The following is a 22,999-nucleotide window of genomic DNA, read 5'->3' as shown; positions in this document are numbered from 1 at the left end:
GATGCATTAACACATGGAGTTGCCCCAAAACAGTCAACTGCAGCAAAAAAGGGCACTCCCGCCATCCATTTGGCATGCAGACAAAAGTAACAGACACTGGGGGAACAAATTCAGGTTTTACGAGAGCAGGTAACTACCCCCACTCTCTTCTCAAAGACAGGATAAAAACCAGGGGCACAGTTCCCAACTGTGCAGGTTCCCAACTGCTTTGACCCAAGGAGCCACGCTCCGCACTCATATCTAAAAACAGAACTTTCTTTCTCAAATATTTTTACATACCGTTTTTTTCCTTTATATGATATCTCAGTTTGCTAAACTCGCTGCTGCTCCCCTTACTTTCAAATACCTTGATAGAGTTAATCTCTTTTGTCTTAGGTCTCACTACCTTCCTAGGTTGCTCTTCACACCCCCACACCTCTTTTCCCCCGCCTCTCCTCACTTCGACTCTTTCCCTGTGTTAAATGTTAAGTTATAGTTTTTACAGAAACCTCCAAAAGATAAAGCACTTGAAAACACAACAAAACAAGAAAGAAAAAGAAAACAAGGTAAAAACTTTACTTTAAATAAATCCAGTAAATTAATTATTTTAACCTTCAGGAATGCAACAGCTGGAATTATTCCTATCTTTCTTGAAGATATGGTTGCCAAGCAACAGAAATGCACACTCTGTTTCTAATTCTAACCACTAACTAATATTTGAAACATGGGCTTTTCTTTTTTCCATATAGCAGAGTTTTAAAATAATGTTAAATATAAAGTAATGCAAAATTCCTTGTTAGCAAATTAATACAATAAATTTGGAAAATATTAGTATAATTTTTATCAATTTTTGTTAAAAGTTTTAAGGTAATAACTTGTTTATTCAAATGTTTAAACCTTTTAATTTTTTGTTTTTGTTTGCCTTATTTTGTATAGTTATGAATAGAATTCCAGCACCATTTGTTTTTAACAGTAAGTTTGTCCTGTACGTCATGTGCATTGTCCAGTGTTGTATGTTGTGTGTGTCACGTGACTATTTTTTATTATTTTTATTTTGTTGCAATAAAAGTCAATTTTATACACTTTTAGAAATATATGTATATGTGGTACCACACTATTTTAATATTATGGTTGGGGAATAACCATCATAATATTATTAATACCATTTTTTTCAAAGTTCAACAAGGTCTCAGTTATAAATATATGTACACATATTTCTGTGTCAACAAATAATGAAATTACAAACAAAAATAATTCTCTTTTATTAATCACAGTTTTGTTTTGGTTTTTATGTTTTTATTTTTTTATTTTTTATTCAAAGAAAAAATGTAAGGGAAAACCTCAACATTAAGATAAAGATAATATTAACAAAATGTCAATTTCTTGTTTGAGTTTTTATAAACTTGTTTGGTGTTGGTTTTTTTTAAACTTGTTTTCACTTTTAAATATAGTTATAAGAATGTGATAGCAAAAATGTTTAAAAATAACAATTTATGCATAAAGCTAACCAAACAATTTCAACAGGTTTCCACCTTTGGCTCCCAAACATAGCAAAGCATCATGAAAGTTTAATACCCTCTAAGTATTTGCATGGACCTGTCTTTAAAATTTATTCTGGTTTAATTTTATAGTTGGTTTAATTTTATACACTTTTCTTTTGTTATGTTATGTTAATGGGAAGCAGTAGTTGTTAAAGTTTGTGCTTCTAAACAGTTAACAAGAGTGAAGTTGGTATCACAAGCAAAGTAACTCTAAAAAGCTTGTTAAAATTATGTTACTAACTCTTTTGCTGAAACAAAGTGTTCAGCAAGGGAAAGGAATAGACCTTCTCATGAAAGATTGTGAGCATCTATTTTAGCCATTAAGCATAACATTTAGTATAAAATATTAGTAATGCACCTCAAGTGAAAATGAATGTCTATATAACAATTGCAAAAGTATAGCTTGTGTATAAAAGACTTGGTCCGTATTACATTGTAAACACTAAATTAATCATTGTATTAAATATGGGTTACTAAAAACAAGAGAAATGTAAAAACAACCAGAAACTTTGTTCTTAAGTTAGTTAATATAGCAGACACCATCAGATACACACCACAAAGACACCAGAAGATTTCTGTACACAGTGAAGAAACCCCCAAGCATCAGGAAAAGAAAAATGAAGAGCTGTATAAATGAGGTGTATTTGACCAGTCTATCTACCATCTATGGAAAATTAATTTAACAATCAGATAAAAACCACTAGCTGGACAAGGATAAACTGTCTTTTAATTTCAATTTGGTTACTGTGTAAAAACTGTATTATTGTACTACTGTATTATTGTTGTATTATTGCTGTACAACATTTACAATGTGCATAACCTTGCTAAACTGTTTAACAAACGGGTAAAAATCAACAAATGAATGGCAGCAAACAACATAAAGGCAAGGAAAAAAGAAATTGGTAAAGAAATTAAGTTACACAATAACTACGAATTGGGTAAACAAATTCCCTGTTAATACCAGTTATAATTTGGGTTACTGACACTGCATCCTAACTAAGACACGTGTTATTCAAAACAATCTTGGATACCAATACAATATCCTGACACAGCAATATTTGATAAATTGGTTACTGTCCATTTAGTAACTCATCTGGAAAACAACATCTATAAAAACACCTAGATCTATGTGAACTACTGGTGTACCATGGGGCAATGCAATCCATGGAACAGAGAAGCTAGCCATTCCTGTTGCCTGCCCAGCAAAGCTTACCAGAGGGTGACAGCCAGCAGTAAGGGTGACCCATAACATGAATGCACAGTACTGGGTAATAACTAATTACAAGACATTTATATATATAAAGGCCTCATTTGTAGTGTCACTACTCCAAATTTCTGTTTTACTTCTCATATACATAATACTATGGAACACACTATAACAATGCCTATCCCAGTATTTCATAGAATCATAGAATCATAGAATATCAGAGTTGGAAGGGACCTCAAGAGGTCATCTAGTCCAACCCCCTGCTCAAAGCAGGACCAATTCCCAGCTAAATCATCCCAGCCAGGGCTTTGTCAAGCCGGGCCTTAAAAACCTCCAAGGAAGGAGACTCCACCACCTCCCTAGGTAACGCATTCCAGTGTTTCACCACCCTCCTAGTGAAATAGTTTTTCCTGATATCCAACCTGGACCTCCCCCACTGCAACTTGAGACCATTGCTCCTTGTTCTGTCGTCTGCCACCACTGAGAACAGCCGAGCTCCATCCTCTTTGGAACCCCCCTTCAGGTAGTAGAAGGCTGCTATCAAATCCCCCCTCATTCTTCTCTTCTGGAGACTAAACAATCCCAGTTCCCTCAGCCTCTCCTCATAAGTCATGTGCTCCAGACCCCTAATCATTTTTGTTGCCCTCCGCTGGACTCTTTCCAATTTTTCCACATCCTTCTTGTAGTGTGGGGCCCAAAACTGGACACAGTATTCCAGATGAGGCCTCACCAATGTCGAATAAAGGGGAACGATCACGTCCCTCGATCTGCTGGCAATGCCCCTACTTATACAGCCCAAAATGCCGTTAGCCTTCTTGGCAACAAGAGCACACTGTTGACTCATATCCAGCTTCTCGTCCACTGTGACCCCTAGGTCCTTTTCTGCAGAACTGCTACCTAGCCATTCGGTCCCTAGTCTGTAGCAGTGCATGGGATTCTTCCGTCCTAAGTGCAGGACTCTGCACTTGTCCTTGTTGAACCTCATCAGGTTTTTTTCGGCCCAATCTTCTAATTTGTCTAGGTTCCTCTGTATCCAATCCCTACCCTCTAGTGTATCTACCACGCCTCCTAGTTTAGTGTCATCTGCAAACTTGCTGAGAGTGCAGTCCACACCATCCTCCAGATCATTAATAAAGATATTAAACAAAATCGGCCCCAGGACCGACCCTTGGGGCACTCCGCTTGAAACCGGCTGCCAACTAGACATGGAGCCATTGATCACTACCCGTTGAGCCTGACGATCTAGCCAGCTTTCTATCCACCTTACAGTCCATTCATCCAGCCCATACTTCTTTAACTTGGTGGCAAGAATACGGTGGGAGACCGTATCAAAAGCTTTGCTAAAGTCAAGGAATAACACATCCACTGCTTTCCCCTCATCCACAGATCCAGTTATCTCATCATAGAAGGCAATTAGGTTAGTCAGACACGACTTCCCCTTCGTGAATCCATGCTGACTGTTCCTGATCACTTTCCTCTCCTCTAAATGTTTCATAATTGATTCCTTGAGGACCTGCTCCATGATTTTTCCAGGGACTGAGGTGAGGCTGACTGGCCTGTAGTTCCCCGGATCCTCCTTCTTCCCTTTTTTAAAGATGGGCACTACATTAGCCTTTTTCCAGTCATCTGGGACCTCCCCCGATCGCCATGAGTTTTCAAAAATAATGGCTAATGGCTCTGCAATCTCACCCGCCAACTCCTTTAGCACCCTCGGATGCAGCGCATCCGGCCCCATGGACTTGTGCACGTCCAGTTTTTCTAAATAGTCCCGAACCAGTTCTTTCAAAACACTCAGCTTACTACTAATGATGATATAGGTGATAATTGCAATTGCCCTAATAGGAGTCAAAGTAGCAGCCGTGTTAGTCTGTATCCGCAAAAAGAACAGGAGTACTTGTGGCACCTTAGAGACTAACAAATTTATTTCAGCATAAGCTTTCGTGGGCTACAGCTCACTGTGTGTTTCACTCTATGCAGCTGAAGAAGTGAGCTGTAGCCCACAAAACCTTATGCTGAAATAAATTTGTTAGTCTCTAAGGTGCTACAAGTACTCCTGTTCTTTTTCCTAATAGGAGTGTGTTTCTATCTGTGTCACCAAAGTAAAAGGGTCAGAGTACAACACCAGACTGGAAAAACATAGTTGTGCTTGGACAGAAGGTGGTGTCATATGTACACATCCAAGAGATGTTAAGAGTAACAAGAAGGGTTTCTTCAGGTATGTTAGTAACAAAAAGAAAGTCAAGGAAAGTGTGGGCCCCTTACTGAATGAGGGAGGCAATTTAGTGACAGAGGATGTGGAAAAAGCTAATGTACTCAATGCTTTTTTTGCGCCTCTTCACAAACAAGGTCAGGTCCCAGACTGGTGCACTGGGCACAGTGGGGAGGAGGTGACCAGCCCTCTTTGGAGAAAGAAGTGGTTCGGGACTATTTAGAAAAACTGGATGAGCCCAAGTCCATGGGGCCGGCTGCGCTGCATCCGAGGGTGCTAAAGGAGTTGGTGGATGTGATTGCAGAGCAATTGGCCATTATCTTTGAAAACTCATGGTGATTGGGGGAGATGCCAGATGACTGGAAAAAGGCGAATGTAGTGCCCATCTTTAAAAAAGGGAAGGAGTAGGATCTGGGAAACTACAGGCCAGTCAGTCTCACCTCAGTCCCTGGAAAAATCATGGAGCAGGTCCTCAAGGAATCAATTCTGAAGCACTTAGTGAAGAGGAAAGTGATCAGGAACAGTCAGCATGGATTCACCAAGGGCAAGTCATGCCTGACTAACCGAATTGCCTTGTATGAGGAGATAACTGGGTCTGTGGATGAGGGGAAAGCATTGGATGTGTTATTCCTTGACTTTAGCAAAGCTTTTGATATGGCCTCCCACAGTATTCTTGCTAGCAAGTTAAAGTAGTATGGGCTGGATGAATGGACTATAAGGTGGATAGAAAGCTGGCTAGATCGTCGGGCTCAACGGGTAGTGATCAATGGCTCTATGTCTAGTTGGCAGCTGGTATCAAGCGGAGTGCCCTAAGGGTCGGTCCTGGGGCCAGTTTTGTTCAATATCTTCATTAATGATCTGGAGGATGGCGTAGACTGCACCCTCAGCAAGTTTGCAGATGACACTAAACTGGGAGGAGTGGTAGATATGCTGGAGGGTAGGGATAGGATACAGAGGGACCCAGACAAATTAGAGGATTGGGCCAAAAGAAACCTGATGAGGTTCAACAACAAGGACAAGTGCAGAGTCCTGTACTTAGGACAGAAGAATTCCATGCACTGTTACAGACTGGGGACCGAATGGCTAGGCATCAGTTCTGTAGAGTCTGCGGGGAATGATTACTGTGCTTTGTTTGACAATAAACCTGACCGGGTGCCTTCGTACCTTATCGGGGTCTGCTGTGTCAGCTATCTGCGCAGAGCCGGGGCAGCACACAGAGGAACACACACACGCAGCCGACTGTTATCATCATTGAACAGAACAGAGCAGAGCACCATATTACAATCCCAGTGAACTTGGAGAAAGTCCAGTGAACAGCAACAAAAATGATTAAAGGTCTAGAAAACATGAACTATTAATGAAGATGGGGAAAAATTGGGTTTGTTTAGTTTGGAGAAGAGAAGACTCGGGGGGGGGGGGGGGGGGGGGAAGAGACATGATAAAAGGTTGTTACAAGGAGGAGGGAGGGAAAAACTGTTCTCGTTTAACTCCTGAGGCTAGGACAAGAAGCAATGGGCTTAAATTGCAGCAAGGGAAGTTTAGACTGGACATTAGGAAAAATTTCCTAACTGTCAGGGTAATTAAACACTGGAACAAATTGCCTAGGGAGGGTGTGGAATCTCTCATTGGAGGTTTTTAAGAACAGGTTGGACAAATACTTGTCAAGAATGGTCCTCTCTTGAGTGCAAGGGGACTGAATTAGATGATTTCTCTATGTCCCTTCCAGTCCTACACTTCTATGATTCTATTCTATGATTTACAAAGAGTGAGATAACAATGGACAAGATAAGCCAGGAACATAAAGATGTACATGGACAGCATGTGAACAGAGCATGCTGTACAGGGATTGGTTCCTACAAAGTAACCAAGCCAATCCCAAAACGTGTAAAGTAGGGCTGTCAGGCGATTAAAAAATTAATCAAACTGTTAATAATAAACATTTATTTTAATATTTTTTGATGTTTTCTATATTTTCAAATAGATTGGTTTCAATTACAACACAAAGAACAAGGAGTACTTGTGGCACCTTAGAGACTAACACATTTATTTGGGCATAAGCTTTTGTGGGCTAAAACCTACTGTGACGGGTTGGATCACAGAAACCCCCTTGGGAGCTGCCACCCGATGTGCAAAGACTACCCCTGCTTCTGCTTTCCCTGCCAGCTCAGGACTCCAGCACCCTGTCTTGCTGAGCCAGACACTCCCGTCTGGCTCCAGACACAGATCCAGGGTCTGAATCTCCTGTCCCAAAGCTGCAAGTTTACCTGAAAACAGCTCACAGTAGTGTGCTTGTCTTTAGCATTCAGATGCCCAACTCCCAGTGGGGTTTAAACCCAGATAAATCCATTTTACCCTGCATAAAGCTTATGCAGGGCAAACTCATAAATTGTTCGCCCTCTATAACACTGATAGAGAGATATGCACAGCTGTTTGCTCCCCCAGGTATCAATACATACTCTGAGTAAATTACTAAATAGAAAGCGATTTTATTAAATATAGACAGTAGGATTTAAGTGGTTCAAAGTAGTAACAGACAGAACAAAGTAAGTCACCAAGCAAAATAAAATAAAATGCGCAAATCTATGCCTAATCAAACTGAATACAGATAATTTCCTCACCAGTTCCAGAGTGCTCCCTTTTACAGGCTAATCTCCTTTTAGCCTGGGTCCAGCAATCACTCACACCCCCTGTAGTTACTGTCCTTTGTTTCAGTCTCCTTCAAGTATCCGGGTGGGGGGTGGAGAGGCTCCTTCTTTAGCCAGCTGAAGACAAAAGGGAGGGGTCTCCCCTGGGTTTAAATAGACTCTCTCTTGTGGGTGGAGACCCCCCTCCTCCCTCCTCTGCAAAGTCCAGCTCCAAGATGGAATTTTGGAGTCACCTGGGCAAGTCACATGCCCCTGCATGACTCAGTCTTTGCAGGCCGACGCCATTGTCCACATGGCATCTTGCATGTCTCCAGGAAGACTTCTCATGTGGATTGGAGCATTCCAAGATGCATTGTTCCTCAAGTGTCTCTTGATCAGGTACTTAACCTGGCGCATTCCTTCCTAAAGAAGCTGACCAAATGCCTCACAAAGCTTACTTAGAAATCAGGCAAGCATACAGCCCATATTCTTAACCTCGAGTAGAAAATGATATATATGAACAAATTGGATGAATAGATGTAGTAGACCATAACCTTTACGGAGATATGTTACATGGCACAGGCAGCGCAAAACATATTCCAGTTATGTCATCCATACATTTATAAGCACCTCCTCCCCATAAAGCCTTATGGGGTACACTGTCACACCCTCCCCCTGAACTTACTGCCAGAGACTTGGACACTGTCCATGGCGGAGGCAGTACCTGTAAAAATTCTGTTTGTTTCTGGTCACACTCCCTTTCAGTATTTTGAAACCATATGATGTCACTCCTGGGGGTTCTAGCCCGTTTTGGGGTTCCTGGTCCCCAGATGCTTGCAAACAGGTAGGGATGTAGTATTGCTAACAGAATGCAGGCAGCAATACTCGTTAGCGTGGAGGTATCTTGGCATTTAGCCACCAATGCCATGAGGCGGTGTGCCTCAGTTTCCCCTTCTACACAGCAGCATAGGCCTGTTATGCTTTTGCTGCTTTTTACAGGTATGGGCTGTAAAGTAACATGCTGGTGGGGCTGTCCTGTCACCATCCCCAGCATGTATAACAGCTTATTCCACAAATCAGATATGTTCCACATCTTTAAAGGGTTTACCACTAGTGTGAATTCTTTTGTTTTAACCCATAGGTGAATTAGCAAAAGACACAAGGTTAATAGCAAATCTACAGTGGACAGGCTTCGTTCTCTCAATTTGACTTGTTTAGCATTTATTGCATTTTCCCAGTTCTCTGTGCCCTCTGGTAGACCCTCTGATGCAGATTCCTCTGCCTCTTTGGGGAAGACTTCAAGTTCGGGCATGTGCTTGGGTCTTTGGCCAGGACTGGGTGTACTGGAGTTTCTCTGGGCTGGGCCCCCCTCCCTTGTGAAGTTCCTCCCATGAAGAGATTTCCCCCCCCCCCTGTCTTGGAGAGAGAGTTTTCTCTCTTGCAAGTGTAGCACGAACAGCAGCTTTCCCTGGGGTGCTCTGGACCCCTTTGGGCACCCCACTTTCTGTTTCCAATGGGTCAGCTGGATAGACCCCCTCATCCTGGAGACCTGACCCCCAGGTTTCCCTTAAAACCTGATCCACAGGAGAGGGGGCTGGCATTTCGAATGCAGACTTTTCACCCTCCTCCTGGGAAAGCCCCTCCCCACAAAAGGTGGGTGGACTCTCTGGCCCCCCCTGACCTTCCATTTGGGCTCCCCTCTGGGTCCGACACTCTTGTGTCCCCTGAAAGGGAAGGTGATCCTGCCCCAGCTGTGGACTCACAGCTACCAGCTACCACAGACCTCTCACTGGCCAGCAAAATCCCTCCCCTTCCACTCGGGTTGGGCTGGCACTCAGCTATAGAGTCCTTGGGGCCTGTTTTTACCACCGCGGTCCCCAGGACCCCAAGTTCCACCTTTGGGACACACGCCTCTATGCACCCCAGGGCAGGCCCGGCCCCCTGCTGACCTGCAACTTCCTGGCAGTCAGCAGCTGTGGTGGCCTCCTTGCTACAAGGTGGTACATCCCCCTCCCCCGGGGAGATGATTAGGGGACAGGAGCTGGCTTCCTCCAACTCCTCCCTCTGGAACTTCCCTTGAGCCCCGGGGCTACAGGAACTGTCTACAACCAGCCCTGCCCCCGAAGCTGCATCCTTTACTGCTGCAGAGGAATCTAAGGGTATGTCTACACTACGGGATTAATCCGAATTTAGATAATTCGGATTTGAAAAACAGGTTGTATAAAGTCGAAATGGATGCGGCCACACTAAGCACATTACTTCGGTGGTGTGCGTCCAAGTACCGGGGCTAGCGTCGATTTCTGCACCGTTGCACTGTGGGTAGCAATTCCATAGCTATCCCATAGTTCCCGCAGTCTCCTGCGCCCATTGGGATTGTGGGTTAAGATCCCAGTGCCTGATGGGACAAAAAACATCGTCGCAGGTGGTTCTGGGTACAGCCTCACCTCCTCCCTCCCTCCTCCCTCCCTCCCTGCATGAAAGCAACGGACGGCAGACAACCATTTTCGCGCCTTTTTTCCTGGCTGGGTGAACACTGCAGACTCCATACCATGGCAAGCATGGAGCCCGCTGAGCTCAAGACAGCAGTCATGAATATTGTAAACACCTCGCGCGTTCTCGTGGAGTTTATGCTCAGCCAGGACCAGAGAAACGAGGCGAGGAGGCAGCGGCGGCGGCAGCGCAGCGACAAGCATGATGAGGACATGGACACAGACACGGATACAGAATTCAGTGAAACCACAGGCCCCGGTGCTTTGGAGATCATGTTGTTAATGGGGCAGGTTCTATCCATGGAACGCCGATTCTGGGCAAGGGAAACAAGCACAGACTGGTGGGACCGCATAGTGTTGCAGGTCTGGGACGATTCCCAGTGGCTGCGGAACTTTCACACGCGTAAGGGCGCTTTCATGGAACTTTGTGACTTGCTGTCCCCTGTCCTGAAACGCCAGAATACCAAGATGAGAGCAGCCCTCACAGTTGAGAAGCGCGTGGCGATAGCCCTGTGGAAGCTTGCAACGCCAGACAGCTACCGGTCAGTCGGGAATCAATTTGGAGTGGGCAAATCTACTGTGGGGGCTGCTGTGATGCAAGTAGCCAAAGCAATCACTCAGGTGCTGCTACGAAAGTTTGTGACTCTGGGAAATGTGCAGGCTATAGTGGATGGTTTTGCTGCAATGGGATTCCCTAACTGTGGTGGGGCAATAGACTGAACCCATATCCATATCTTGGCACCGGAGCACCAAGCCACCGAGTACATAAACCGCAAGGGGTACTTTTCAATGGTGCTGCAAGCACTTGTGGATCACAAGGGACGTTTCACCAACATCAACGCGGGCTGGGCGGGAAGGGTTCCTGACGCTCGCGTCTTCAGGAACACTACTCTGTTTAAAGGGCTGCAGCAAGGGACTTACTTTCCGGACCAGAAAATAACCGTTGGGGATGTTGAAATGCCCATAGTTATTCTTGGGGACCCAGCCTACCCCTTAATGCCATGGCTTATGAAGCCATACACAGGCAGCCTGGACAGGAGTCAGGAGCTGTTTAACTACAGGCTAAGCAAGTGCAGAATGGTGGTAGAATGTGCATTTGGCCATTTAAAAGGTCGCTGGCGATCATTATTGACTCGCTCTGACCTCAGCCAAAGAAATCTCCCCATTGTTATTTCTGCTTGCTGTGTGCTCCACAATCTCTGTGAAAGTAAGGGGGAGACCTTTATGGCGGGGTGGGAGGCTGAGGCAAATCGCCTGGCTGCTGATTACGCGCAGCCAGACACCAGGGCGATTAGAAGATCACGCCATGAAGCGCTGTGCATCAGAGAAGCTTTAAAAACCAGTTTCATGGCTGGCCAGGCTACCGTGTGAAATATCTGTTTGTTTCTCCTTCATGGAAACCCTCCCCCTTTACTGACTGATTTTCTGTAAGGAACCCACCCTGCCCCTTCCCCCAGCTTTCTTTCAAACCAAATAAAGTCACTATCATTTAAAAATCATTTATTCTTTATTAATAGATTAGAAAAAGAGGGAGGGAACCCGGGTGGTATTTGGGAGGAGGATTGCTGGGAAGGAAAAAGCCACAAAGAAAAGGTTAAAAAAATGACAGCCTTTTGGTTGGGCTGTCTACTGGGGTGGAATGGGAAGGTGTACGGAGCCTCCCCCCCCCCCGCGTTCTTACACGTCTGGGTGAGGAGGATACGGAACATGGGGAGGGGGGAGGGTGGAACAGGGGCTGAAGCGGCAGTCTGTTTTCCAGCAGCCGTTCCTGAACCTCCACCAGACGCCGGAGCAGCCCCAGCGTTGCATCCTTCATCCTCTGGTCTTCCTGCCGCCACCTCTCATCTCGAGCGTCTCTCCTCTCCTCACGTTGGTCCCTCCTCTCCTCACGTTGGTCCCTCCTCTCCTCACGTTCACTGACTTCTTTCCTATACTTTGAAACTGTTTCCTTCCACTCATTCACATGAGCTCTGTCACTGCGGCTGGATTCCATAATTTCAGAAAACATGTCCTCTTGCGTTCTCTTCTTACGACGCCTTATCTGTGATAACCTTCGGGATGGAGGAGGGAGGCTTGAGGAATTTGCAGCTGCTGTAGGGAGGGGAAAAAAGAGAGAATTGTTTTAAAAGCTACATTTTGCAGAACAATGCTTATACTCTTTCACGGTGACCAACACTGTTCACATTACATAGCACATGTGATTTCTGTGCAAGGTCGCATTTTGCCTCTTAATGCTGAGTGCCTGTGGCTTTGCTGCTAGAGATCACAGGTCTGGGCAACAGAATTCGGCTTGCATGCGGCCATGGTAAGCCATTGTTTTACAGCTTCTGCACCCTCCTTTCCCACATACCAAGCATAGCCTGTAGAGTGCTGCAGAAGCCTGGCCAATCTCAGCCAGTTGGGGGGGGGCAGTGTGGGGGGGCTTGTCTGGGCCCCTTCAGGCAAGTAGAGTGCTGCGGTTTTTCTGTTAACATTCAGCAGCACCAGAAAACAAACTAACCACCCCCCCCTCTTGCCATGAATTCTCTGGGATGATCGCTGTACCCCTCCCCCCCACCGCGTGGCTGGTATCAGGGAAGATCCCTGCAGGCACCAAACTAACCCCCCCCCCCCCCCGCCGCCGCCCCCCTCCCGCCATGAATTCTCTGGGATGATCACGGTACCCCTCCCCCCACCGCGTGGCTGGTAACAGGGAAGATCCCTGCTAGCCAAACGCGAAAAACTCAGGGCCAATTTCCCATCTGCGCTTGGATAACTGCAGGGAAGGATTTATTTTCCGCCACAGGCAAACATCCCAGTAGGAACGGCCACCTCTGTCCCCTTAATTAAGTTCCCGTATTTCAACCAGGTTACCAGGAGTGATATCACTCTCCTGAGGATTACACAACAAGATAAAGAACGGATGTTGCTTGAATGCCAGCAAACACCGGGACCATACGCTGCCAGGCTTTGTCAGGCAATGATACCAGATTACTTGCTGCAAGCATGGCGTGGTCAAGTGTCCTACCATGGAGGAGGGAATAAAGATGCACTGCCCAGAAACCTTCTGGCAAGGCTTTCGGAGTACCTCCAGGAGAGCTTCATGGAGATGTCCCTGGAGGATTTCCGCTCCATCCCCATACACGTTAACAGACTTTTCCAGTAGCTACAGACTTTTCCAGTAGCTGAACTGACTGCGAATGCAAAGTCAGGCAAAGTAATCATTAAAAACCGTTTGCTTTTAAAACAAGTTTTATATTTTAAAAGGTAAACTCACCTGAGGTCCCTTCCATGGGGTCAGAGTCTTGGGTACTGGCTTGGGAGGCTTGGGAGGGTACTTCAGTCAGGGTGATAAAAAGATCCTGGCTGTTGGGGAGAATGGAGTGCTGTGTGCTCTCTGCAAGCTCATCCTCCTCCTCCTCCTCTACCCCATCGGCAGAATCCTCAGGCGTCGCTGATGAGACTATCCCCGACCCAGAATCCACGAACACAGGTGGGGTAGTGGTGGCAGCCCCCCCTAGAATTGCATGCAGCTCGGCGTAGAAGCGGCATGTCCGCGGCTCTGACCCGGAGCGACCGTTTGCCTCCTTTGTTTTTTGATAGGCTTGTCTGAGCTCCTTGACTTTCACGCGGCACTGATCTGAGTCCCTATTGTGGCCTCTCTCCATCATGCCCTTGGAGATTTTTTCAAAAGTTTTTGCATTTCGTCTTTTAGAACGAAGTTCTGCAAGCACTGAATCCTCTCCCCATACAGCGATCAGATCCAGTACCTCCCTCACGGTCCATGCTGGTGCTCTTTTTCGATTATCAGCCTGCATGGTTACCTGTGCTGATGAGCTATCTGTGGTCACCTGTGCTCTCCACGCTGGGCAAACAGGAAATGGAATTCAAATGTTCGCGGGGCTTTTCCTGTCTACCTGGCCAGTGCATCCGAGTTTAGATTGCTGTCCAGAGCGGTCACAATGATGCACTGTGGGATAGCTCCCGGAGGCCAATACCATCGAATTGCGGCCACACTAACCCTAATTCGAATTGCTAAAATCAATTTTGGCACTACTCCGCTTGTCGGGGTGGAGTACAGAAATCGATTTAAAGGGTCCTTTACATCGAAATAAATAGCGTCGTTGTGTGGACGGTTGCAGGGTTAATTCGAATTAAAGCTGATAAATCCGAATTAAAGTCGTAGTGTAGACCAGGCCTAAGAGACACTCTCCTATTCCCCCAGCAGTCCGTGTGACTTCGCCCCCTGCTCTGGGGCTTTTAGCACAAGATTCCTTCTCACTGCTAACCAACCCTGGGACAGATTCTGCCACACTAAAGAAATCATTCCCCAGTAGAAACGGTGCAAAATTGTTGCAACAGTCAGCTCAGCCTGCAAATCCCGAGTTTGCATGTGTACTTTAGCTAAAGGTGCAAGGACTTTGTAACCCCCGACCAGCTCTAATTCTGCCATTTTACCTGGCAACAGATCCTTCTCCTGGATTAGGTCCCTCCTGACCACAGATATCTCAGCACCCGTGTCCCTTAATCCAAGAAGCATTTGACCATTCAATTTAACAGCATGCATATGCTCATTGCTTGGTTGTGTGGAAGCAAGCTTTACAAATCCTGTGTGGAAAGAGGCCACAGCCTGGCTTTGAGAAGCCGCAGCTTCACTCAGTAAGGGACACTTATTCCTCAGGTGCTCAGTGGACTTACAATGATAGCACCTCTTGGGCTCCTCTGCTTGCACAGGAAATTTGGGACGCATACCAGGGGAATGGGGGGGTGACCGCCCAGCCTCTTTTTTCCCAGACCCAGGGGTAAAACGGTTATTCTGCTTTCCCCCAACCTTATACTCTTCTGCCAGTGGTTTGTGTTTGATTGCAGCTTGTGCTTGCTCATAAGAGTCTGCATACCCAGCTAATTCTCCCACTGCATTTACCTTTTTGTCCCACAAATACTGTTTTACCTCATCACTGCACATATTCAGGAAATGTTCCTGAGTAACTAGATCACACATCCCTTCAAAGATGGTAATGCCTCTCCCCCGCACCCATTTATCTACCAAATCTCTCATTTCATTGGCATAAGCCACATTACTTAATCCAGCTCCCCTCTTAAGGCTCCTGAATTTAACCCTGTAGGTTTCAGGTGTAACCTGAAACTGTTTCAAAACCAGTTCCTTAAATTTACCATAGTTTGAAGCATCATCAATAGGCATCTTATTGAATATGTCCAGAGCTCTGCCAGTCAATTTTGCTATCAATGTGGTCATCTTCTGATCTTCAGGGATGGCATGGAGGGTGCACAGTCTCTCAAAGGTGATGAAATATTCGGCGATATCGCTGGACTCGTCATACTGTGGACATAGTCGCTCCCATTTGTGGATTTTTGGGGAAGTGGAGCCAGCAGGGGGAGGGTTTCGTCTCCCCGACTCCATAACAGCCAGTTCATGTTTCCGGGCCTCCCTCTGGGCCTCCATAACCCTCTCGTGGGCAGCTGCCTCTGCTTCCATAGCCCTCTTGTGGGCAGCCTCTTCCCTTGCATGTTTTGCCTCCATGGCACTAATTTCTAATTGTCTTAGTTCCAGCCGTCTCTTATGTTCATTTTCTCTCTCTTTTGCTTCCAGTCTGGCCAGCTTTAGTTTAATAGCAGCGTCACTAGTACTCATTGTCCTGCTTTCTTGTGCTGGGCTACAACCCCTCTGCAATTCACTGAAACTGAGATCATTAGTACTCATTTTCCTGCTTTCTTGTGCTGGGCCACAACCCCTCTGCAGTTCACTGAAACTGAGATGCACTCAGCTCAGGGGATTCTTAGTTAACAGAGAGCTTCCTTTTCTGTCCCTACTTCCCTTGCCCGAAATAAGCAAACAGAAAATAACAAACCAGTAACCACTTTGTCTGTTCTCCAGCCACCACACTTAAAACTCACTTAAAATCACTACCAGTATCTCAAAGCAATCAGCTGTGCACAGACCCTGCTCGACTACGCCACTGTGACGGGTTGGATCACAGAAACCCCCTTGGGAGCTGCCACCCGATGTGCAAAGACTACCCCTGCTTCTGCTTTCCCTGCCAGCTCAGGACTCCAGCACCCTGTCTTGCTGAGCCAGACACTCCCATCTGGCTCCAGACACAGATGCAGGGTCTGAATCTCCTGTCCCAAAGCTGCAAGTTTACCTGAAAACAGCTCACAGTAGTGTGCTTGTCTTTAGCACTCAGATGCCCAACTCCCAGTGGGGTTTAAACCCAGATAAATCCGTTTTACCCTGCATAAAGCTTATGCAGGGCAAACTCATAAATTGTTCGCCCTCTATAACACTGATAGAGAGATATGCACAGCTGTTTGCTCCCCCAGGTATCAATACATACTCTGAGTAAATTACTAAATAGAAAGTGATTTTATTAAATATAGACAGTAGGATTTAAGTGGTTCAAAGTAGTAACAGACAGAACAAAGTAAGTCACCAAGCAAAATAAAATAAAATGCGCAAATCTATGCCTAATCAAACTGAATACAGATAATTTCCTCACCAGTTCCAGAGTGCTCCCTTTTACAGGCTAATCTCCTTTTAGCCTGGGTCCAGCAATCACTCACACCCCCTGTAGTTACTGTCCTTTGTTTCAGTCTCCTTCAAGTATCCGGGTGGGGGGTGGAGAGGCTCCTTCTTTAGCCAGCTGAAGACAAAAGGGAGGGGTCTCCCCTGGGTTTAAATAGACTCTCTCTTGTGGGTGGAGACCCCCCTCCTCCCTCCTCTGCAAAGTCCAGCTCCAAGATGGAGTTTTGGAGTCACCTGGGCAAGTCACATGCCCCTGCATGACTCAGTCTTTGCAGGCCGACGCCATTGTCCACATGGCATCTTGCATGTCTCCAGGAAGACTTCTCATGTGGATTGGAGCATTCCAAGATGCATTGTTCCCCAAGTGTCTCTTGATCAGGTACTTAACCTGGCGCATTCCTTCCTAAAGAAGCTGACCAAATGCCTCACAAAGCTTACTTAGAAATCAGGCAAGCATACAGCCCATATTCTTAACCTCAAGTAGAAAATGATATATATGTACAAATTGGATGAATAGATATAGTAGATCATAACCTTTACGGAGATATGTTACATGGCACAGGCAGCACAAAACATATTCCAGCTATGTCATCCATACATTTATAAGCACCCCCTCCCCATAAAGCCTTATGGGGTACACTGTCACACCTACTTCATCAGATGCATGCAGTAGAAAATACAGTAGGAAGATATATATATATATATATAGAGAGAGAGAGAGAGAGAGAGAGAGAACCTGAAAAAATGGGGGTTGCCATACCAACTCTAACGAGACTAATCAGTTAAGGTGAGCTATTATCAGCAGGAGGAAAAAAAACTTTTGTAGTGATAATCAGGATGGCACATTTCCAACCGTTGACAAGAAGGCATGAGTAACAGTTGGGGAAAAATTAGCATGGGGAAATAGTTTTTAGCTTGTGTAATGTCATGCTAATTTTGTAATGTCATTACACAAACTATTTCCCCATGCTAATTGTGTAATGTCACTCACATCTTCTTATCAACTGTTTGAAATGGGCCATCCTTATTATCATTACAAAAGTTTTTTTTTCTCCTGCTGATAATAGCCCACCTTAACTGATTAGTCTCGTTAGAGTTGGTATGGCAACCCCCATTTTTTCATGTTCTCTGTGTGTGTATGTATATATAATATATATAAAATCTCTTCCCAAGACTTTCCTGTAACTAAGCTGACAGTCCCTTCTCTAGTTTCACTTATGAGGAGTATACAGAGGATACAGTAGCCATTTCTTTGGGCTTAGTTCCTTTCCCCCCTCTACTTTTAATAAAACCTTGTTTTAAGGAATTCTACTATTGAGTGGTAGTACAATCACGCTGTCCAAGGAGAAAAGAATCCATCAACCTCAAAAGGAGAGAATTTTTCACTTGACCAGAGCTCAAAGAGCCTCTGCTCACTTTGGCTAAACAGAATGTGTCCCTTTGCAAAATCAAACACTGACAAATAAGAGAGCACGACACTGTATGATTTCTAGAGCTGATATAGGGCAATTTGTTCAGCAGTGTGATGTAAGCTTCGTTATGATTGCATCATCCATGACTTCTAGGAATAACATGATGCAATTCATATCATGTATGACGCAATACCAGCTTCAGATTGCATCATTCATTGTTTTTCCTAAAAAGCAAGTACTGTCCAAACCCAGTCATAGATTTATTCATAGATCCAGTCAAAGATGTATTTTAATCATTTCTGGTTTAAATTGAGATCCCTTCCCTTTATAACTCACTTATCCTCCGCCATTCCCAAGTCAAGGGTCGTATATACTGACCCAATAGCATATCTTGAAAACTAGAGCCAATCAACAATTTTAAGCATCATTTTCGTTCTCAGTGACCCGGAATTAGTAACGTTTGACTACATTTATTTCAGAAGCATTTTGGCTGTAGAGCAGTGTTATAGGCAGTTTGTACAGAAATGAGCCAACTCTTAAACTGGTATAATGAGTAATACCCCCAGCCCTTATCACTTTGAGCACACAACCATGAACCTACATATAGGGGAAGGGGTCATTCAAAATGTATCTACATCCCGCCAGGAGATGTCGTGGCTGGGCCCTGAGAAATTCAAATGAAAGCACTAGTATATGCTCTCATACTTCAGGCCTGGTTTTCAGCTCCTAGCAGAGAGGGGAATTAGAAATGGTATGTTTCTTTCAACCACTTTACTAACTGTATTTACTAGTTTTCCTCTTGTACTTATAGCAACCTCAATAATTGGAAAATCTTTGACCAGCTGAGTTATTGATCAAGTGAGCCTAGGTAGCCATTTTATACATACATTCCTATTATATGTCTGTCTTTAACATTCTCTGTGGAATGACTTTGCTTTGTACATTGCTTGTGAATACTATAACTTAAGTACTCTGATATTTTAGACTCAGATGCTTTCCTGGAGATGTTACCCTTAAGTGAAACAATTGCTCACAGGGAAGATTTTTCTAATCCCCTTGACCTGGATAGAATAGAGACTGTTTGACCATGCTGGTTTACATGTGTTTCAATGGAGTTATGCTGATTTATGCTAGCTGAGGATCTTCTCTCCTCCACCCTCTTCCCCCCCTCCCCCCCCCCCCCCCGTCTCTAGAGTATTGTGATGTGAATACTTGTTTAATTCCAGAACAAGATGGGGAGACTGCTTGAAGAGTGCAACTCACAGGGTTGCACCTCTAAGAGTCAGAGTAAAACTTAATTCCTGTACGCATTTAACAGTGGGAAGTATGTTTCTTCCTGGTCCTCTGAGCTGAATACGTAAAAAAACTGGCACTGTGACACCACATTGTATTGAATTAAAGGAATAAGACTCTTTTCCAGTAAATGGGTGGTGGCTGCAAGTCTTTAGATATCAGTGTTTATATTTAGATGGGGAAAGTGAAAGAGGAGATGTCTGTTAATCTTTAATCATTTGGACCCCAATTAAAATCCCTATGTGTTATATGTGTTATCCCCTCATTTTCAATTCCTTAATCTTTATAGGTGCCCATAAAAATAAGAGACGTCACAAAGTTCAGCATCTAAACTTTTGGCTTTGGTTTATATCTCTCTCTTTAGGGCAGAGCATGAAGTTTAATTTTCACTTTCTAAATCTCTGTGATACTCACGTGACTGCCTCCAAGTGTCCATATAAAGCGCAGTGGGGGAACAGATCAAGCATTCTAGGCAGAATTTTTATGCTGTAACTTCATCTGCTCTCAGCTTTGCAAAGATGACAGATCAAGGAAAGACTTCAGCTGCCTCTTCAGAGTAAGTCATTGTTGCCAAACATGCCATCATTATGAGAAGTGTTGTAAAAAAATTGAAATTCATTTTTTTCCCAAAATGTTGACTTTTTTTTAGTGAAAATATTCCAGTTCTAATTTATTTGTTGTTTGCAAACTAATTATTAAATGTCAGTTCATTAACGTATAAAGCACTCTAATAAATGCTAGGTGCTATTATGATTACACCTAATGTTTTGTCATTGCCTTCTCTCAGTTTAATATTTTGTCTTGTGATCTATTACATGGGGAGTTCCAGTATGGGATTGCAAACTGGAAAATAGAAAATGTAATAAATATGCTTTTCACACTTTGATATTTTCAACTACTCTGGAAAGAAAATACACGTTTTGAGGCTAATGGGCCATTTCTTCTTTAGTGGGCGGGATAGATATCATTCAGCTCTACTTACTATATTTCTATGATTCGTGGCCACCTCTTTGTGATGCAACACATTAATTGCTATGACTGTGTCTCTATTTCTATTTTTAAATGTCTTCTTTCTCTTGCGATAAGAATAGTGTCTGTCTATTGACTTTCAGGGATGAATTACAGGCACTTCTGCAATTTTATGTACTGTCATGGAATGAGTCACCCAACTGCAGACCGGGGTGAAAGTCACTCACTGAAGTCACTGGAAGTTTTTCCATTATGCGGCCAGGACTCTGTAATAATCAAAGGAGTGATGACTCCAAAGAATCCACCCCAGGTTTTACACAGGACCGAGTCCTTGAAGGAACAGACCAATGTGGGAAATAGTTTCAAGCTGGTACCTAACAATGTCAGGTGTATCCAGTGAAGCAGCGTCTTCTTTCCCCTAATAGTACATCTTAGTGTATTAAAAGGTCCTTTCAGACACACCAGTAAAAATATCAATGGTTTTCCCAAATCAGCTGGTTTGATTGTCATACTTCCATACTTATGCTAGTAATCAATCTTAGATGGAGCCCATTTTCCCAGTTTTATATGTCACTATAGTCAATAAGAAAAACTGTATATGATGAAGGAAGAACTATAATTTTGTTATAACACTCTTTTTGTAAAGATTAGCGGGGCTACAAGTAATTAACTTTTGGATGGAAGATGTTTCTGGTATAGGAAGACTGAGAAAACAAATCCACAGATATCTTTCATCTGTTTTTCCTTTGCCATAATTTTGGGATAAAGAGCCTATGTCTGCAATACTGTAACATAGTGTGAAGACACTAGACAGTTAGAAAACAATTTCGGAGGCCAAAGGTGCAATTCACAGGGATGATACTACATCACCTGTAGTGATGCATTTTTGAAGAGAGTGGAGCAACATCAGATTTCAGGTATTAGGGTTTATGGTTGTGAATGGCAATGGACACACATACTTCAAGCAGTTTTGGATTGTTTTTTTACAATATTTAATTTCTGGAGGAATCATCAAAGGGGAGGAAACTTTCCTTTCCTGGTGAAGGAATGAATTTAGAACAGTGTCCAAGATTGTCTCTTGGCAGATAAGAATGTGTCCATCCCTTACATGTAACCTGTTGGTTCTGGGAAGCAGTGCATGAGTGCAGGATGTTGTGTACATTCACTGGATTGTGAGGAAATCAGAGTTTTATATGCTTGCTTTGTTAAGAAATGTCTTCCCCATTTATCTGATTTCTAGTTATGGGTCTCTATTGTGGTAGTTATTAAGAATTCTCAGGGCCAGATCCTCAGCCGAATAGATCGAAATAGATGGAGAGACACTGATTTATACCAGTTGAATATCTAACTAACATAGCTCCATTGATTAGCTGATCTACAGAAGCTGAGGATCCAGGCCCATATAGCAGTGGTTAATCATAGGTCATTGCTCCAAAACCACAGCCAAGACTTGGTGTGTCACTTATCACAAATAGTTCCTCAGGGGTATAGGAGATTGATGGGGGCAGTGATCAAGTGTTTCTCTAGCCTCTCTGCATTTCCTGTCCAGAGGCATTCCTCATCTTCCACTTGATCATGTTGTCATAGGTCTTTGCCACCCCAGCTCTCCCTCGATTTATAGTACACCAGTGTTTTTTTTCTTTGAGGTCAGTGCCTGGAGGGAGTTGTCCTGAATGAAGCAGGTTCTCCAGGATCACTGGCATTTTTTGTAACTCTGTAGCCTTCCACGGTGGTATTTTGGGGTAAGGGATTTTCAGAGGCAAAGCTCTTTCTGGACTTCCGCTCTTGGGTGGTGGAATGTGGCCATGCAGTGGATGTCTTAGATCATGCACCTGTTTTTTGTGTCGTTTTTTATTGAGGGTATGCTGTCTCACTGATGGTGATGCAGTCCCAGTGAGGCAGTCCACTGACAGTGTGGGAGTCCGTTTCAAAATCCCTGTGTTCATTCTACAGGATTGAGTTTAATATCAATTTTGTCTGCATGGCTCCTTTAAGCAGAAAACTGGAAGATAAATGCAATTTAGTTTCAGATGCAAAGAATACTCCAACATAATAGCACCATCTAGCTGTTATATAGTTCTATTATGTTGGAGTATTCTTTGCCTCTGAAACTAAAGTGGATTTACCCTCCAGTTTTCTATTCACAGTCAAACTGATTCAAGGATCCTTTGGATCAAGGAACAGATAAGGCTGCTGATGTGAAGAGTCTGTCTGTGGTTGAGACACTGCAGAGTTCTGAGCCAATGTCAGTGCCATAGGTAGCTGATTTATTTTCAGTGCAGGCAGAAATTTGCAGTTGATATTTATGGAAATTCTGCTTTGAGTCCTGCAGGACAAGGTAGCCCTGGCAATAGTGGCTGGCAATCAACTGGGGATGAATCCTCCAGAAAACGCAACACTTAAAACATTTTAGAAGATCAGCCCACTTGTTGATCATTAGTGAACAGTACTGGATGTTGCAACCTGAAGTCACCTGCAAATCACTAGCCCTGCTCATGGCCAGATCCACCCCTTCACAGGCACCAGTGCAATAGACAGTGCTACTGTAACTTGCACCCCTTTTGCAAAGGCCCTTGTGAGGCTTTGCAGGGACATAGAATTGCCAATGGAATAGATCTTCTCCAGCAACATACAGGGGCGGCTCCAGGCACCAACGCAGCAAGTGCGTGCCTGGAGCGGCAAGCCGTGGGGGGCGGCGTGCTGGTGGCCGTGAGGGCAGGAGTCAGGTGGCCTTTGGTGGCATGTCTGCTGGA

The 22,999-nt window shown here is 44.3% G+C and overlaps 1 protein-coding gene across 1 annotated transcript in view; it reads left to right on the top strand.

The window, feature by feature from the left end:
* The first annotated feature begins 439 nt into the window (after positions 1-439).
* LOC128832748 (lysine--tRNA ligase-like) overlaps positions 440-22,999 on the top strand; it is a 59,641-nt gene continuing 37,081 nt past the window's right edge. The window contains exons 1-2 of the mRNA XM_054020336.1: positions 440-545; positions 19,642-19,833. Coding sequence (XP_053876311.1) covers positions 19,796-19,833 — 38 coding nt within the window. The 5' untranslated portion in view covers positions 440-545; positions 19,642-19,795. The remainder of the gene's footprint in view (positions 546-19,641; positions 19,834-22,999) is intronic.

Source organism: Malaclemys terrapin, chromosome 2 (genome assembly GCF_027887155.1).
Source record: "Malaclemys terrapin pileata isolate rMalTer1 chromosome 2, rMalTer1.hap1, whole genome shotgun sequence".
Classification (NCBI taxonomy): domain Eukaryota; kingdom Metazoa; phylum Chordata; order Testudines; family Emydidae; genus Malaclemys; species Malaclemys terrapin.
Note: the sequence above shows the minus strand (reverse complement) of the source record. Positions and strands in the feature narration are given on the sequence as shown.